Genomic DNA, 19574 nt, shown 5'->3' on the forward strand with positions numbered 1-19574 from the left:
TGTTTTTGAGGATCTGTCCAATGTTTGCAGTCATGCAAATGTGGTAAAATGAGGGGTAACCATGTAAGTCCTGCAGGTGATCAGACACTTGCAGAAATGTTTTTTTATAAAAAGAATAATAGATTTTGAATAGAAACTTGAACATTGAAATGGTGAGACATAATTGTGAACTTGTGAATGGAAACCAAATCAAGTCAGGATTTGTTTTACGTGTTGCACCAATGGTTCTCTTCGCTAAGCTGAAATAAATGATATTGATAACTCTTTGTTTAGGTGCTGAAAGTCATTCTACATCCAAGTTGTGTTAAAGATTTGTTGTTTTTCTGACGTTCGTGTGTGTTTTCCAACTCAGACAGTCATTTTGCCGATTATTCCAGCACCACATGAATGCAGCATTTCTTTAAGTTTGTGTTTTTTCCTGAGGGACATAAACTCAATGGTGCAATTGGAACTAAAATGAAAAGTCCTGAAATAAAACTCCAAAATGTTCTTTTTCTAAATTTACATTTATTTTAATCAAAATTAAAGCATGATTTTTGCCCAACAGCAATCATTCCTTTTTCCATTAGGTTTATATTAGGGCTTGATGGCAAATTTGCTTACAATACTAAAGATTACTATGTTGGATCATCATCACATATAATGAATATATTTACATTTTTAATCATCACCCTGTGAATTAGTTAGTTTTCATTCATAATGGTTTCTGCAAGCATAAGTTGCATTATTTTTTCTTTCCCCCCGACATTTTTTTAAATCCTCAAGAAACCATTCCAAAAATATAAAAAGTGTTCCCTTTTTCTTAGTTTACTGATTTGAAATAAAACCTTTTAACTGTATGTGGTTGTCAAATCACGGCAAGACAACCTCACTGGAAGACTTAGAAATGTTCTTAAAACTTTTCTGTAGGAGATCCTTTGTGTTAACGAATGCTTTTAAGGTGTTTTTGTGAATTTAACAGCAGACTATATATTTAAAAGCTGGATTTTTCTTATTTTTTCTGTACATCACAGATTGAGGTTTTTTAGTTGGAATGTAAAAAAATAAATCGTATCAGTTCATATTCCCTTCATAATTTAAAAAGTACTCTCTTCGTTTTTGTGGCTAAGCTCATAAAAACGGCAAATCTATCTTTACATTGGTGTTGAATTCTATTGTTCTGTATTTTAATTGTGAACGTGACACAATCTTGGATCAGATGTGCCAGAGGTAGAAGTCAAATTCTGCTTCTCTCAAACTGGGCACAGAAATGCTGGCTGTTTTGCCAGAAATCCTTTCAACAAAGTTTAAGGTTTGTTCTGCACATAAACATACAGCAACAGCACAGTGCCGTGTCTAAACAGCGCAGGTCTTATAAAATGTGACAGACATCAACACTTCAAGCACGGCCTCTTTCCTCCACCTGCTGTCAAGTTCACAAATCCATCCACACAACCTGCCCTCATCCTTGCCAAGTTAAAGAAAGTGTATCGATGTTACAAATACAGCAGCTGACTGAGCACTGGCTGTTTGGAGTTTACCTAATGTCTACCTAGGGTTTACCTAATGTCTGCTGTCTATATATGGGCGTCAGTAAGAGAGGGGCTGCCTTCCAGAGTTCTAGCTCACACATCAGACTGATGGAGGCAAAGAACAAGCAAGGAGAGGAGAATGCAGGAAAGGAAACACAGGCAGAAAAGGCTTAACAGACAAAACTGCGGCAGTCATGAATCATGCATCCATCTGGAAGTCACTCTGGAACTTGAATGTCTTCTTATGAGGAACACAGGAGCTTGTTAACCAAAAAAAAAGGTCTTTACTTTCTGTTGGCCGACCATCTGTAATTCAGGAATCAAAACCTTAAAAAGTCCCAATTTTTGCTCATGTTTTAGATTTTTTTTTAAATCTTTATAGTTGCTATGATTATTTTAGACATTTGGAGTGTTTAGCTGCTGAATCTGACTGGGGACCTGTTCGTGGTGTACCCCGCTGTCGCGTAACAGTAACTGGGTTGGCTCCAGAAATCCTAAAAGGGATGCAGCAGGTTCTGAAAATGAATTCAGTTTTTAGTGGTTAATAGTATTTGTATCATTTCATGTCAATGCAAAGAAATGACTGTAATATAAATCTCTTTGATAGAAAACAGCACAAATCGCACATTACTTTTGCAGTGGGCAGTCATTTTCTGTATCAGACATTGTTTGAATTGTTGATACTGACAGCATAAAGATATGAAACTACAGGCAGTATTAAAACTTTTCTTTCGGGTTCTGTTTGGTCGGATGACAGCCGCAAAAACTGGCAGTGAGACATAAAATACTTTAAAATAAATTATCTTTCCATACTTGAACAGTGTGAACAGAAGATTGCATTTAACTTTCTCAGACGGCAGACATAGCAGATCCATGAAAATGCGTTTTTGGTGTTTTTAACATGTTTTGTGGCGTGTTTTCATGATGCAGGACATATATTAAGAAAACTAGGCCCAGAAGTGCATTTTTGAGTATTTCTTTATGTAGGTTAGTGGGGATTTAGGAGCAAAAAAACAAATGCTGTTTGAAAAAGAGCATAATTGTGACGTAGAAAATACACTGGGTAGACGTCCTGTTCAAGCTCTCAGCAACGGCCCCGTCCAAAACTCTAGGCGTATTTCTAACGAACTCCTGCTGCTCTGCAGAAACTGTACCCTGGAAAGCGTCACAAGTTTTTTGATTATGGCCAAAGACGGCATAATTAGAATTTAAAGACCACATGGAACACTTTGAAAAAAGATGATTGGACTGGGACTTTAATGATCTCATCTTTGCTTTAGTATTATTGTTTAATTTTAGTAATTTGTTTAATTACAGAAATTGAGACATAATTCAAGTGAAAATCAAAAAGAAAACTTTCAAAAAGAGCTTTTTCAGGGAGAACTTTGTCACACATTTCTAGAAGCCCTCCTCTCTTGACTCTCAATGACCCTCCACGCTGAGGAGGTGAGGATTTGCCTCCCCAGAAGGTTGAACAAACAAAAAATCAAGAGCAGCGACTTGCACAAACACTGCAGGGGCTGTGATATACATGGGGACCATCCATCAATGTGCAGTGGGGAGAACTACAAGAAAAACCTGGTAAGAGAGGGCATGGAACAGATCAGAGAGGTCCCTTGAGCACTTTTGAAGTGTGTTTGTGTGAGTCACCAGCAGTGACAGTTTTGCGCCCGCTGGGGTAATATTAGGTCCAGAGACTTTTGATTGTGCAGGAATGCTCTGCGTTGAGTCTGTGAACTCAGCAGAAATCAGCAGGTTTTCCTCTGTGATGTTTTAGATAGGATCTCAGATAACAGGATGTGAAAACAAGACAATCTGATTTCCTGTTAACTTCCCTAACTTTACTAAACAGTGTGTGGGTAAAAGATGCTTTCCATTAAACATCGGGTGTTTTTAGTGTGGTGTTATTGCTTTTAAAGCAAAAAAAAACAAAGAAACTGCAAAAGGGTTGGAGACAACTAGCTATAAAACTAAAACTAATTTTATTTAGTAAAGAAAACATTGGAGGGGATATTTTCTGTTGGCATGCTGAATGGACTAACTAGGTTGATCGGTTTTGGAACATGGAAACATTGCAGATAAAGATGTCAGTGAAAGTTCTCATTCATCAAGGTTCTCATTTGTGCTGATGCAAATGTCCGTTAGAAAGGCTGGAAGTTCTGCCTCAGCGAGGACAGAGATCTGATTGTCTTCTGGACTTAAAAAATGTTTTTCCCTGTATGAACATTTCAGACTTAACAAGAATCCCTGATGTAAAGTTTTGGGTTTTTCATGCGCGTGTGAACAAAGCTTAATGTTTACTCGCGTTGCCACATCTAAATAAAAAGGAATAGAATATTATAAAAAGAGGTTTTAAATGTTAAATAAGCCCAGAGATTAAACTAGTAAACGTTAGTTTTTGTTTTGCCAAAGAAATTGGAGATATTCAACATTGACATTTTCAATCTCAAAAGGAATGAACTCGATTCATGATTAACTGAGGCACACACACACACGTATATATATGAGGCAGTCTGTGTGAATGGGCAACGCATAGCTCTCCTCATACTACAAATGATTAATGAACTGCTGCTGAAGTTACATCAACATCAGAGAAACAAAACATTGATAAAACCTTCACGGTCTCAGGGTAAGAATTAATATACATCAACACGCAGGAGAAATATTTATCAATGAAATTGGCTTCCTTGTTCAGTTTCACTCCAGAGGTTTGGAACATCTGTCATGAAATTTAAGACCACCAGGTTTTTAATTCTCTTTAAATCTACCTAAAATAGATTTTCATTTTACTCTACTCCTTTTATTTGGTTTATTTCAAATTTCACAGCATGACTCTTTTAAGAATAGCAGTTATTTCTGTATTGCGCTTCCAGCTTGTTGTCTGTTGGTACTATGATGGGATGCATAGTTTTGTTTCTAATGACCTGAAGAGTCAGCATGAGTGTCTGAGTATGTGGACCTGGGCGGAGAGTAGGCTGCACCCTGTGGTGCAACAATCCCTGTGACTTCCATGCATCAGGACAAAACAACTCTAGATTATAGACAACTGGAGAAACTCCCAGTAGTTTTATTTACAGCAAAGACAGCCTACGGTCATTTTAGTCCCAGATGCTTGCTTGACTGCACATACGCAATTAGACCAATCTGTCATGACTGTTTCTAGTCCAAATAAAGACAGTCATACATAAAGCTACATGGTTTTAATTGTCTGAATGAAATAAACAGATTCTGTTTCGTCACAAAGGGTTAATGGACAAAAGTAAATCAAATGGAAAATAAGATTAATAACTTTTTTTGGCACCTTTTTTCTAGGACATTCCTCTCAAAGGCCTTATTGATTGCTTATATTTAACTTGGGAGCAAATGAGCATTACTGGGTCTGAAAATCCCACTGACCTTTACAATGACAGCATGTTTGCAAACAGTAATTGCAGTCATTACTGACAGGAGGATATTTTGTTTCGGCAGTGCTGAGTTTTTCGATGGTTGACACCTGCCAAAATGTGAAAAACCGCAACGACAGAAATATTAACTCCTGATATTATATGTAAATATTTAATATTTTCAGGTTGGAACCACTGCATAAATAAAGACAGAGCTGTCATATCAAAATAGGGGACTTTAAGTGGCTAATCCATCTTAATTTTACCAAAGCAATAAGGAAGTTACATCAGGATTTGAGCAATCAAAGAAAAAGTTAGTCAACTCGGTGTAGTTGAAATTGAACTCCAACTGAGGAAACAGGTCATAAGCCAACAGTGTAAAACATTAAACACAATGAGCAGCTATAGTAATTTTAACTGGTCTGGAGCTATCTTAATGGGAATGACATGTTTCATGGCTGCACAATGATTTGTGAGCAAACATAAGCAAAATATTGGATTGTCTTTAAAGAAACTACTTATAAGACTGTACTGAAGTGACCATGTTTAAGGTATGGTAATAATTAATCACAAGTCTCTTCATGGAGTTGAGGTAGGTGACTGCAGCATTTCACCAATCTTCCAATCAGAAAGTGTGGCTGGATAGCTAAATTGATTAAGTGCAGGACTGATACATAGGAAATCAGAGTTTAAATCCCAGGAGGTGTGGTGAGCTGTGTCCAGTATTAGTCCTTGGTCAAGACCCTTCAAGGGGGTAGCCACAAGGGGCCCAAGTCTGGGTCTCCTGTGGCGGACCCCAGCCTGGATAATATACACAGTTGTGTGTTTGAATAAGTCCATTGACTTTTAGATGTTCAGATCTGAAGCAGCTTCACAAATATGTTAGGTAATGTTTACTTTTATGTGTTTAACCTAATGTCAGTAGTTTTTGTGAAAGTTCAAAGGGGTCGAGTGATGGTCTGCCCCTTCAGTCAGGTTTGTTGTTGGACTAGTTGCTTAACCCACATTGGCCTATATTGTATGAAACTTGCAAGTTCCTTTGGATTAAAACATCTGCCTATAAAATATAGACAGCAGATTGTGCTAATGTGCCTGATGATTCAAAGTAAAAAAAGTCATGTATGTTCATTTTTTGTTAGGCTAGGCTTATTATCAGTTGAAATAACAGTTGGTAAACTCTGGCATAAGTGTTTGTCATTGAAAACCAAGAAAACAGTTTACTCCAGGAATAAACTGAGACATGCAAATAATAAAAGGCTTAAACAATAGTTCATAAAAAAAATAGTTTATATCTGTGCTTTCAGAGCATGAGCACTTTATTGATGACTTCATATTCCACATATACTTCAACACTGAACACTAACTACACATAAAAGTCTGTGAAATTGAGTATGTTAAAGTACATGTTGCCAATGCATGCCTCAAGCATGACTGTCAGTCTTTGAATCGTGTCCAAAACACAACAGGGGAATTTAATCACTTTGCAGAAGGACAGAGAAAACAAAAGAGACCAAAAAAGAAAGACGGACACGAAAAAAACGAGACAACTAGACCGAACTGCCACTCAGACATTGGCAGCAGGATTTATGAGCACTGCTTGTGGTGCAGACCAATGAGGAGTCCCGTCCTCTTGACCATACATAGAATCAGACACATTTGAGAAGGTGTGGTGTCAACGCTGAGTTAGAACATTCTGGCAGCTAAAGCTTTGACCTAAATGCTTAGACTATGAACAGTGCTGATGTTGGGTTCTTGAAGGCTTGCTCCGATCCCACACACAACTCAGAGGCAAATTTCTGAAGAACTACTGCAGCTCTGCAGAAACTATGTCCTAGAAAACAGCCCTTGTGGATTGCTCAATGCATTATCAAACATGAAATGTAAACGCTGAAAAATAGTTCTGCAGTCACAGCCGATGTGGTTCAACGGGCTTCTTTTATGAGCTGACTATTGTTTGAATGGTATTTTAGAGCAGTCAGATCATTGGGGTCTTTGAGTCTTCTGAGAAAGGGCTCAATTATCTCTGAAGGTCTCAGTAGACTTCAGGCCAACTATATGACTTCACTGTTCTGTGGGAAATGTTCATTTGAACTTCTTCCATTACTCTTTGATTCAATTACGTTGTTTCAATGTTAGTGTAGTGATAGAGATCCATGTTGAGGTTGTTGGGATTTCTGTTGACTTTAAAAGGAGCATTACTCTAAAATATAACGACGAAGGCCAAAACATTTTTACTTAGCATATCTGGGAAGGATAAAACTGACTGTGGTTAAGACTACGGTTTTGGTTTAATTGTTCTTAAATAGATGTTGCCTCACTGTGTTAACTGGAACAGCTGTACACATGTGTATGTATGTATACTTGTATTTATTACCTTGTCAGGAACACTGACTTAATCGCTGACCCTGCAAAGGCCTACGAGCTTTGTGGGGACTCTGAAGTGTGATTGGAGGTTAGGTTAGGAATCAACAACCAACAAGTGGGGTCAGAATAAGGGACAAGTGGAAGCATTTTGTCAAAAGCATTTTGGCCTCAAAGGGAGCAGTTCCTTATTACTTCTATGTAAAAAGTAGAAAAAAACATTACACTAAAAATAAACTTAAATACAAAGTCAAAAATCTATCAATGTCTATCGGTGTATTCTTTATTTATGAAAACTATTGGGTCAGTCAACTCGTTTGACTTCATTAGAGCTCAAATGTGTGCATGACGCCGGGGTCACCTGTGCTCCCTGGTGCTGTGTGTGTGTGTTTGTGTGTGTCTGTGTTCTTAAATGTCTAAAGACAAATATTACATTTTGGATTATTTAGACTGCTGCCCCCGCGACCCGGTCCCGGATAAGCGGAGAAAGATGGATGGATGGATGGATGAATATAACCACATTGTCATTTTTCATTTGTTGGTCCTATCTTAACAGTAAAAGTCTTTACAGGGGGTTTTACTTTCTTCTTTTCTTGCACAGGTACTATCAAAGGATGCTCAAAATTAAATTACAATGAAGAAAACCCTAACAGTTTGACACTCTTTTGTTTGGAGTATCCACTTACAGCATGCACACTATAGGGTCATGAAAGCAGCGATGAAGTCGGGGTGAGATGATGTCACTGCCCAGGGACTTTGTCTGAATCCCTCTCAATTACCAATGTTTAATTTGCAGCACATTGTCTTAAGCAATACCACATTGTTAGCTGTGACTTACTGTAATTTGTAAGGTGTTTTCATGGCAACAGTAATGTGCCTACAATGACATGTAACACATCGAGTCCATATTTAAGACAGAAACATGTGATGTGTAGGATTTTCTAAAATATACATTCATAACAAGTTTCATCACTTTACTTCACATTTTATCCAGCTGAGATAAGCTCAGGAACCGAGGAGAAAGCATTTGCTGATTTTTTTCATTCCACATTTGGCCGTGCGGAGACCTCTCCATTGTTTCCAAAAGCATAACTCTATCATCAATGCTATCCACTAGAAGCCTAAAGCTCCTCTCACTCTGACATATTTGGTCTGCTGGTTAACTCAGATTGGTTTAATTAGCACAAAGGTAGAATGATCGACCCCTGATCAAAGAATTTACCAAAGATTTATCCATTTATATTCTAAATGAATGCAGCATTTCTCTAAGTTTGCGTTTTACACGAGGTACATCAAATGGCGCAATACATGTATGAATTTTAATCAAAATTAAAGCATGTTTTCGTCCAGATTCCATGTTATTTCCTTCTATTATAAGGTGGATTACCAAAACGCTCCACGCATTTGACACGATTCTGTATTTTTTTAAGAATTTAGCAGTCAATTCTGTTTGCACACAATTCCACTCTTGTTGAGGCAAATATTAAAGATAGTTGTCTCTGCTTTCACTTGGTCTCCTAAATCCTACCTAACAGATTATGGATGTTAGTCTGTTAATGGTGTTGTGATAATCATTGTGTACTGGTCCGTTTGAAGGAAATAAGGGAGAAGACAGAATGCTGTATGTTGGGACAAAACTTTACAGCTGTTACCATTCTCACCTCTCACACACATTCTTGCTGAGAAGAAGTCCTTACAGGTAAAAGAGAGACAAAGGCCAACTTTCAATTATTTTAAATCGTTATTCTTTTATTTTCTGCAATTGAAAATAAATTTAATATCTACTTTTTGGTCTTTCATCGATCATATTTATGTTGATTATGAGATTCCTTGTCATTCAATTACAGTGTGTAAAAAAATGCAGCATCTTCAGGAAAAATATTGATTTTGGACTGATTCAATGATAACATGCAGGGGTAAAAGGAGAACAATATGCAAAGGCTTTGATGGCGTGCCTTCCATTATTTCCAATCAAAGTGGGTGCAAAAATGTTGACCTTAGCTTGCGATTTGACCCATATTGGAAGTAAGAATCAATAAAATAAATGAGCAAATTCCCATTTTTACATCTAAATCAACGTTCTGAAACTTTAAATTGTACAAACAGGTTCCTAGAAGAAAAATTAGAGGCCAACTCGTTCAGTCATACCAAAATACTAACTAAACACTCTAATCTTTAGAAAAATGTCGTATCGGGAGGCTAATAACTTAAACTAAAGAATCTAGGCCAACATCATTCCAACATGCCATACTTAAAATATAAAACCTGCTGATTAAGAGGTCAGTGTGTTATCATAGAAAACAGACGTGTGCTCTCACAGGCCATGCTATCAGGCCTGCCTTACATCACAGCTTCAGTGTTTTCACATGATTCAGAGCTGATAAGTGACTGTGTCAGCTCACTCACATATACAAACACTAGCTGTGTTTGCGATTTCATATGTATGTGATTATCTTTGGGTAAATATTGTAATATAGACATTTGATGTGTGGCTAGAAGCTCACCCACAGATTTGATGAGTTAGATCATGCATTGAAGCTGCCTCTGTGCTTTCTTACCATGTAAAAGCGCAATAAAACCGACGGTATCCCATAACCTTGTGAGTATCCAAGCGTGTGTGTGTGTTTGGTGATAGAAACATGTGCTTTGGGACTGCACATACTTGTGGGTGTGGGTATGTGTAGTATTAACATTTTGGCCCAAACTGCTCAACGTCAGGTCAGTCTTACGTTATTTATCAGACAACTTTGGTGAACAATATGAAAACAGATGGTTTAATGTGAATTGTCTCAGTGTTCTTGAATGAATGAGACTAAAGTTGGCCAGTGCTGTAATTCTGGCAGACGTCAAATCGAAGCAGCAATGCCTTAAATGGAAAACAGAGACCTGTGCTTTACTACAACATGGCTCTGATTAAGACCAGACTGATCTGCTTGTGGTTGGTTCTGAGCTGCAGTCATTCCTGCTCATATAGGAGACTATATACAAAGTGATATGATGCATCTTTGCTCATTTTCTCCATTTACGACTGTTATTTTGGCACACCAAAGATCACTAGACCACAGCACTGACTGGAGTCACAGTGATTTTATAAAGCTTTGAATTGGTTTTAGAGATGGCAAATGTTCTTCAACTATCCCTTTAAACATACAAAAATAGATATATTGTAACTTTGTCAAAGAAAAATCTAGGAAAAATACTTAATTTCATCTCGTTAGACTGAAACACACACCATGAGGATAATATCCAATGCGGGATGAAATCATGTTTGGTTTTGAGCCAACCTGAAGTAGCTTCTGCATAAAAATATACTGGTTTGTGTTGGACTTTTATTGTGCACACAGTTCACCAACAATAAATTGCATTATATCTCCTCAAATAATGCTGGATGGCCATAACAACTATGAAGTTACTACAATTTAATACATAAAAAACGATCTCCTTCAACAAGACTATCTTTGCAACTATGTTGAACTGTGATTGATAATTTCAACCATAAAATGTCTTCTTTAGATTTTGGGCAGTGTGCTTTTATTTATTTATTTATTTATTTATTTATTTATTTATTTATTTATTTATTTATTTATTTATTTACTTACTTATATATATATATTTTTTTTCTTTGCTGTCACCTTGTGGACGAACAAATTATACCACTGTGACTGGAAATTCAAAACTTATTTTGAAGAGTTTGTTTGAGGGAATTCTAAAGTTGCTTACCATAGAAATGATAAACTAGAAAATCTCAAAATAGGTATACATTAACAGCAAATACTAAACACGCAGAAAAAGAGGAGAAAAATATGACTCTATTAAGCGTTGCACGCTAGACTTTTGAGCATCGCCGCTTGCCGTACTTTACGTCATCAGTAGAAGCCGAACAGATCATGACAGATTCCTTCAACTGAGCGTTCTTGACCTTTTAAACGTATATCATTTAGTTGGGTCCAGTAAGTGTTTTTTTTAATGATTCATGTGTTCAGTCTCTGTCAGGATTAGGAGAAGCTGCAATTTTGTGTTTAAAATGAATATAAACAAGACGTTTTCGCTAATGACGTTAGCATGATGATCCAAAGCCAAGGCTAACTCTCGTTTTCTGTTAATTGCGTTTTGTCACACACATATATTGACATACTGGTGTTTATACAGCTACAAATTACTATTTTGTACAAACTTATAGTGGAGTATCTATCTGTCTTTTTTTTTTAAGAATCCAAATTTTTCCTGTCTACAGAGTCCTTAAAGTAACGTTCAACAGAATCATCATGTCAGTCAAACACGCTTCAGTTCATGCCAAGTGGATCATCGGCAAAGTAATAGGAACCAAGATGTGCAAAACTGCCAAAGTGAGGGTTACAAGACTGGTTCTTGATCCCTACTTGTTAAAGGTAAACAATGAACACCAACTGCTAATACTCATATACAAAATTTACTAACCATGTTTTACACACGTAAACAAAGACAACAGCAGAGTACAACAAGTGTGACCTAAGAGCTGCAGACTTTAAACTTATATCTACTTTTTAATTTGGATCATGTTAACTGGTTGAATGGAGTTAAATACTTGTAGGTGTACTAATTCAACTTCTATTTTAGCCTCGGTAATGTGCAAATTTGTACCACTAACTCCAAAAAGAAATAGATCCCTAACGTTTAAAACTTTATTACAGTTCTCGATTAAGAAAACAGTTTCTTGTCTTTAACAAACTTTGTCACATCCTGATGATAGTTCTTGTTTGGACTGTATAAACTTGAACCTTTAAAAAAGAAATGGGGGGGGGGGGGGTGAATCCTTTAGTTATGATGTATTTATGCAAAACTAATATAAATACTTTGTCTCTCCAGTACTACAACAAGCGGAAGACCTACTTTGCCCATGATGCTTTGCAGCAGTGCACTGTTGGCGATATTGTCCTTCTCAAGGCTCTCCTGGAACCCAGATCTAAGCATGTGAAGCATGAACTGGCTGAGATCGTGTATAAAGTCGGTCGGGTAACCGACCCTTTGACTGGAAAAAGTGTTGCAGGAACAGAGTTTTTGGAGCCTCTGACTGATCTACAAATCGAAGAGGGGACGACTCTGTCAGAAAGATTGCAGGAGCTGAACATCTCTGCTACTTCCAATGGAGGGGATTCCACATCAGCGCAAACTCCCTCATTATGAGAGAATTCTGACTCTTTGTTTCTATTGTAATGTTTTTGTTTGAAGGGTTGAAATAAATACATTTATAAACAACAACCTGCTCTGGTATTTCATTTTGAAAGAGTGAGAACAGTTACCATTGCATTTGATAGATTTTGTTTCCAGCAGAATTATGAGATAAATTAAAAAAAGAATGAAACATTAGCAATGTTTATGTTTTCCCTAATTATCAATTTTCTGAAAATATATTTATATAAAATGGTAAATACCTGAAAACACTTAATAATCTTTGGGGGAAACTGTTGCAGTTTCTCGAATTCATAAAACGTGTTTTTAGTTTGGGGAAACACATTAAAATCGATACTAAAAAGTGTCAGATAAAACCCACGTCTTTGTTCTTTTGGTACCCCTGTGTTTGAAAAGCAGACCACGTTTTGCTGGCTTCGGTTACGTTCGGGTGTCAGCTGGCCCGGGAGGAGGCCGGGCCGTGCTACTCCGCCGTGTCAAACCTTCACCCGTTCACGAGCGCGTCAGTCAAAGATGGCGACCCGAATCCTTCAGAGAGTGGGCAAAGGCCTTCACAAGACAAATACCGTTCTTCACATCAATGGAGCGGTGACAATTACGCGGTTAGTATTCGCCGAGTGCAACATCTATTTGCTGAGTTAGTTAAACGTGTACATGACAAACTCTGGGATGCTGGGAGGCCGAATCGATGTGCTAACGCAGCTAGCATTAGCCGGTTAGCCGTAAAATTGCTAACTTTCTGCTATTTTGTTTTGCCCTCCCCTGTCATAAAGCGATGACGCTTGTTTTGTTCGGAACTGTCATCTCGTAATTGTTATTCCCATGAGATAATTTAATGCGCAGGCAAACGAAAAATGAATAAATCGTAGTTTATTAGCCTTGAGTTGATTTAACGTCAAGGTCAAAACTGATTTGTAGTTCGGCAGAACTTATTATTTCATTTGAGGAGGATGATTCCTCGAAAGTAGGTCTGAAAAGAAAATGGGTAGTTGTTGGATTTCATGGTTGTGTATTTTGAATGAATACAAAATGTCGTTGTCTGGAAAAAACAACACAATTCAAAAGTTCCGCCGTTGTTTAGCAACAGTAGTTGAGAATTCATTGTAACTCATCCTATCTCCTCCAGCATTCACAAAATTGGAACGCTCTGTTGCTTTAGAAACACTAAGAATTTTGACCCAAATTGCTGGAAATATTGCAGACTTGGTAAACTTGAATGTTTAACTGAGTTTATTAACCTTGTTTACTAGATGGATGCTAATATTTTATGGGGTTTTCCCCCCTTGACATAGATCTAGATTGATTGGAATCTTCACAAGAATCTTGAGTTGTACTTTGAGTAGAAATCATTGATCACAAACAGACTTTAGCCAAATCAATAAAGTAACACAAAAGACTAAATCTTTAAGGACCCGCAAAACACCCAACTTATTGTGTTTTTGGTGTTTTCAATATGTTCTTGTAGCATTTTTCTCACATAGGACATAGGCTATATAAAGAAAGTTAAGTTTAAAATTTTGATTCATTCAAATCAGGAGCAGATGAAAAAACGCCATTGGAAAAAGCTTGTAAATGTGACGTAGTAACTAAAAAGGCAAGCTCCACTTGAGATTCTAATGCATCCACTTGCAGACAAATAGATCCACCCACGTCTGTGTTTTCCTCATCTGAGCTGGTATCTGGCTCCAATATTGCTTGCCATTTTTGTTGCAAAAGAGTGTAAATAAAGGGATGATGGGAAAGGGCGGGAGGCTTACTCTGCGCCAAGAATCCCACCCACAATTAAAAGGGGGATTTCGAATGAAACCCTGCTGGTCTGCAGAAACTATGTCCTAGAAAACAACACAGGTTTATTTTTTTTAGCCTAAAAACGGGATAAAGACCACGTTTTTTTTAAATGGATCAAAAGATCATTGGAGTGGGGATTTGACACATTTTCAGCCTGTGAAAACTTCACCACAGATTCTAAAGCCAGAACAAATATGGAAGAACTCTTTTATTTTGAGTGTGTTGACAGTGAGAGAATTTTTTTTTTTTTCTACAGTAATAAATTGTGCGATTATTGACCTGTTGGTTCATTGAGTAATCAAATGCATGTACTCTTTTGCAGGTCCCTCTCAGGATTCAAATCTCTTTTCATTAGAAAGGTTGACCCCAGAAAAGATGCTCACTCTAATGTGCTATCAAAGAAGGAGGAGCAAAATTTGTACAAAATCCAGTGTAGGATTTTTCTCCCTTTCTGCTTTTGCAGTTCTATTGTTAATTAGGTGTGGATTTTTCACTTTGATTATCAGTTTTTGTTTTCCTTTTACAGTTCACAATGTAAAGCCAGAGTGCCTTGATGCCTACAATGAACTTTGGTAAGAATTTATTGTTAAATATTTTGGCTTTTAATTATGCAATGTTTTATCGCTGATAATATCTATTTTTTTTTACAATGTTTACATTTGTGTGTGTGTAGTGAGGCTGTGTTGCCCTCTATTCACGCTAACCCGGAATATCCTTCTGAACTGGTGGGCACATGGAACACATGGTATGGGGAGCAGGACCAGGCAGGTAAGACATCAGAACTAATGTATAAACATACTGGTGTTAATTTAACTAATAATCCTACAACTTTCATCTGATAAAAGATGAAAATTAGTCCCTCTGAAGGAAGTATCAACTTAATTAAAAGAAATCTTGCTAAGATAGAGAAGTTATCATATTTTCTTCTTTACACATTTCCAAAAGTTACAGCAGCAACTAGATGGTAGGTTAAAAAAAACAACTCACAGATATATGCACAGACGATATATTTTCCTGAATAAAGTTATTTCTTATTATAAAAATCAGTAGAAAAAATAAAAACGATTGTATTGATAGGAGTTGTGCTTTGATCAGCTGCAGGTGGCATACTTACCATTTATTCTTTTAAAAGGATTTTAATTTCTATTAAAGCGTTAAGGCCCTTATATTTCTTTGACATGTTTCTCCTCTGTGTTTTGGTTACAGTGTTAGTGTTGTCGTCAGTAAAGACAACCTAAAATGCTATAAAACTTTTATATGCAAAACACAAATTAGATTAGCATTCTAGTGTTGTCTTGCCTTGTATTGAGGTGAATTATGGCATTTTTTTTACTTAACTAAATATTGTGCATTTAATGTTTTAGTAGTTTTTTCCTTTTGTATGTGTGCATGTGTGTGTATGTGTTATGTCCTCTCTTCATGTATTTTGAGGATTCTAATATACTAAACAAATAAAATAGTAGAAAATCTCCTCCAAAGGAACCAAACCCAGAATTCCAGAGCTGCTATATTTTTGGCTCTTCTGCTCCTCTCTATTCTAGTTCACCTTTGGAGATATCGGGGAGGATACCCGGCTCTCACCGAAGTCATGAACAAACTCAAACAGAATAAGGTAACAGGGGTTCAGATTAGTTTAGCTCGGATGCAGCTGGCACCTTTCTATATTAATGCACTCTTTGATTAAACTTACGCAGCAATATTGAATCATTTCCCTTTTTGATCTGTTAGGTTTGACTGTAACTTAACTGAAGGTTGAACTTGGAATGATCCGTGAAGTTTGGACAGTGTAGATCAGTGTACTGAGTGAACTCATCTTCTCATAAAGTTGGTGTTTATCAGCATTGACCCTTCAGTTTTTACCCTAATATGATTTTTTTTTGTCTTTTAAGATTTTTCTGAAGAAAAAAACAAACTTTTGTGTGTGTCATTTTGATTATAAATGTTCCGTGTTACGGTTAAAGTGCTCCTCACCAAAGATACATAAAGCTAACACCAGGGTGTTAGCAAGAATCTTTCCATCTCTGCATTTTCCAGATTATTATCAGAAAATGTCAACAGGTGGTTACGTTGTACTATTAACAGCTCTCTGATGGTAACTGGTTACTTGAGGAATCTTGATTAGCTTTTAAATAGTTTTTAATTGATTATTAGAGGAAATCCGGACATTACTTATTATTTTCATACCAGTTTTCCATTTACTTAAGGCTCAGACTTGAAAAGTTCACCATTATGTCCCAGAGCCAATATTTTTTTTCTTTTTTTCTTTTTCTACTGTGAAGTAGATGGTGCAACAGAATGTACGAATCTCAACGTAAAAATACTTTTTAAAATTTTATTCTATTTATGTTTCAGCAAAGCTTGCGTCCAATCATTAAAAACACGCTGTTATGTAGATTGGTACTATACCTTAAAAATAAGCCTATCTTTTTACATTTGTTTTTGGAGATGGATGTTTTGTTTTTTAAGTCAGTTGTAATGAAGAGGTTTTGAAACTGCCTGGGACCATTTCTTTTTAGTAAAACCTTAGTGGTTAGTTGTGTGTTTTCTGTCTTCACTGAGGTCTGCGGGCACAGACGTAATCAAATGCGGTTCCTTTTGTTCTGTATTTCCTGTAGGAGTTTATGGAGTACAGAAAGGAGAGAGGGAAGATGCTTCTGTCTCGTAGGAATCAGCTGCTCCTGGAGTTCAGCTTCTGGAACGAACCTGTCCCCCGTCCAGGACCCAACATCTATGAACTCAGATCCTACCAGCTCAGGGTAAACTTCCGGGAACGCATTCTTCATTATTGTTGAAGGAATCAACTTTTCCTTTTTTTCTAATCTGGTTTACTTTCTAATCAGCCAGGAACCATGATCGAGTGGGGAAACTACTGGTAAGTTACCAAACGTATGTTTTTAAACTGTTCCAAGATTAAAATCTATGCTTTAAGATTTCATTATTGGTCTGTGTTTTTTGGTGATAAAACCAAGAAGATAAAAAAAAAGACTTTAATTGCAGAGCGCTAACTTCTGAAATATTGAAAAAATAATTCTTCCCACACTTTATTCGAATTATAAAAAACAAAGAAATGTATGGTAGTTGACAGATTTGTTAAAATCACATATATAAATATAATTATTTTTTATTTTATTTCAGGGCTCGTGCAATTGAGATTCGTCAGAAGAATCAAGAAGCTGTTGGAGGCTTTTTCTCACAGATTGGAAGTCTTTACACCGTTCATCACTTGTGGGGTAAGCAGAGTTTTCAAAGTCCTGTTTGGAAAAACTTAAAAACATTTTTTTTTTACATTAAAAATGTTTTTTTTTTTTTACTTTGCTTGCAATGTCAGCTTTGAACCTGATAAACTATTTAAAGTCAAATATTTGTAGCATGATGTGCATTTTGAGTTTCACTAACCAACATCCACACACATGCTGCTGCAGCTTACAAAGACCTTCAGTCTAGAGACGAGACCAGAAATGCAGCCTGGCAGCAAGAAGGTTGGGACGAGGTTGTTTATTACACCGGTAAGTGCAAGCTAGCATCTTTTAATGTTTTTGTTTAAAAAAAAAATTGAAATGTCATTTAAAAAAATAGGAATATTCTCAAAAATATGCTTGAGATTCAGTTGTGCCAAGTGTGAAAGACCAAAGCTAGGGTTGATTCTTTTACAATGGTGACTTGAATTGAAGGCTACATGACTCTTATTTTCAGGTGTTTACATCATTGTTCACATTCTAAAGCGCACGTTGTTCATTTTTCGATATTTAATCTTTCAGATGTTTAGCATTTTTAGTTTGTGTGGGATTATTAATACACGCATGGCAGTAAAACTGTGATTTTGAACAAGCTGCCTAGAATTTACTTAAAATGTGACTCATGAGTTGTAGATTCTAGGGAATTCATTACAACTTAAATGAAAGCTAATAAGACAAACAACTGATTCTCCTCATATTTACAGGGATTTCCATGTTTTTGAATTGATGCTTGTTAGGCGTCATGCTAGATGGTCAACAGTATTTTTCGTTTCTTTTCCCACAGTCCCTCTTATTCAGCACATGGAGTCCAGGATAATGATCCCCATGAAGTCTTCACCGTTGAAGTAACCTCTAACATCTGGACAAACAGCAGCCATTTCTACAACTCCACACATCTGTAGCCGCCAGAGTATGCACGACCTGGAATAATGGATCACTCCATTTTTGTTTTTTCCCCCCTTTTCTGTGTGGACATATGTATTTTTTTTTCAATTAGGTCACAAAGGATATCTCCAAAACTATTCGTGTTACATTATTAACAGGTTACTGATCTGTAAATGTTAAATAACAGTGACTGCTATTTTAAATTGGGAAAACAAATCATTGTCTCCTTTTTGTTAAAGTAACTAGCTCAGGTATATCACCACAAAAACACTTCACGGAAAAGCCAGTATTAATTATTACTGTCAAATGAATTTTTTTAACTGTTACAGATCTTGGTTATCTTCTTATGTCCAGTTAAAAAACCAATGTTTCTAAGGCTTCCGTCCAATTCTGACTAAATGGTTATATGTCTGAAAAAACAATTTGGATGTCTAAATTTGTGACAAAAATATAAAGGTCTTTGTCATTTAAACTACATTCGTGTCCCATGTGTCAAAGGCAGACTAAATGGTTTTTACTGCAATTAAAAACACGAAGATTCTCCTTATCTGCCTTTGTTAGTTCTTCATTTTTTTTTTAATTCTTCCAAATGAGACTTCTAGCTCCTTCTGATTTGAAAGACAGGAGATAGTTAGAAAATATGATAATTAGAAAATAGGTTTGAATAAACTTAAACTACTGCTGTTCATCTTAATCTGAAATCAGGAAATCTACATCAGGTTGGTGACTGTGTGCTCTAATATTGGAGGTGATTTTTTTTGGTCTTTTTTTTTTTACTGCCAGACTAGAAATATACATAGTTGATTTATAAAACAAGCCAAAAATTCAGTTACTTCATTTTTACAAACAAGTAAGGTTCTTAAAACTCTGCTGTTGATAAATTAGAAGACAAATAAGTTACGTTTGTGTGGTTAATGTTCAATGCAGTGCTTAAGTACTTGTACATATTTAATTAAATTTGTGATTAATGAAAAAATGTCTTCACTCCTTTTTATGCATGTTATTGTGTTGTCTTAAAAGACGTCTGTTTTTTTTTTTCATTTACAAACATGCATTTATTAGTTAAACTTAAAACATTCGTATATACTTTTTAGATACATTTTAGAGTAGTGGTTCTCAGACGTACCACTACTTGGCTGGACTCCAACTAGTACTTCATATAAAAAAATATTGTAAAAATCGAATACTCATGAGTTGAATAAGTAAATTCAAAATTTTGGTGTGCAACTTTTTGCAGTAAA

General features: G+C 36.3%; 2 protein-coding genes across 3 annotated transcripts; both read left to right on the forward strand.

Annotated features, from left to right (window-relative positions):
- The first annotated feature begins 11089 nt into the window (after positions 1-11089).
- On the forward strand, positions 11090-12493 carry mrps17 (mitochondrial ribosomal protein S17). 2 transcript variants are annotated; one of them, XM_004076167.4, is made up of 3 exons: positions 11090-11205; positions 11490-11643; positions 12101-12493. In XM_004076167.4, the coding sequence occupies exons 2-3, from the start codon at positions 11521-11523 to the stop codon at positions 12416-12418; spliced, it is 441 nt and encodes a 146-aa protein (XP_004076215.1). In that variant the 5' UTR covers positions 11090-11205; positions 11490-11520; the 3' UTR covers positions 12419-12493. The 2 variants fall into 2 exon arrangements, with proteins under 2 accessions (XP_004076215.1, XP_004076216.1); XM_004076168.4 differs by having other exon boundaries at positions 11102-11205; positions 11466-11643.
- Positions 12494-12843: 350 nt separating this feature from the next.
- LOC101159691 (protein NipSnap homolog 2) lies at positions 12844-19309 on the forward strand. The gene is made up of 10 exons (XM_004076169.4): positions 12844-13026; positions 14535-14644; positions 14739-14784; positions 14886-14980; positions 15754-15824; positions 16828-16968; positions 17053-17084; positions 17348-17442; positions 17635-17718; positions 18233-19309. The coding sequence occupies exons 1-10, from the start codon at positions 12938-12940 to the stop codon at positions 18295-18297; spliced, it is 828 nt and encodes a 275-aa protein (XP_004076217.1). The 5' UTR covers positions 12844-12937; the 3' UTR covers positions 18298-19309.
- Positions 19310-19574: the final 265 nt, after the last annotated feature.

Source organism: Oryzias latipes, chromosome 14, assembly GCF_002234675.1.
Source record: "Oryzias latipes chromosome 14, ASM223467v1".
In the NCBI taxonomy this organism is placed as follows: domain Eukaryota; kingdom Metazoa; phylum Chordata; class Actinopteri; order Beloniformes; family Adrianichthyidae; genus Oryzias; species Oryzias latipes.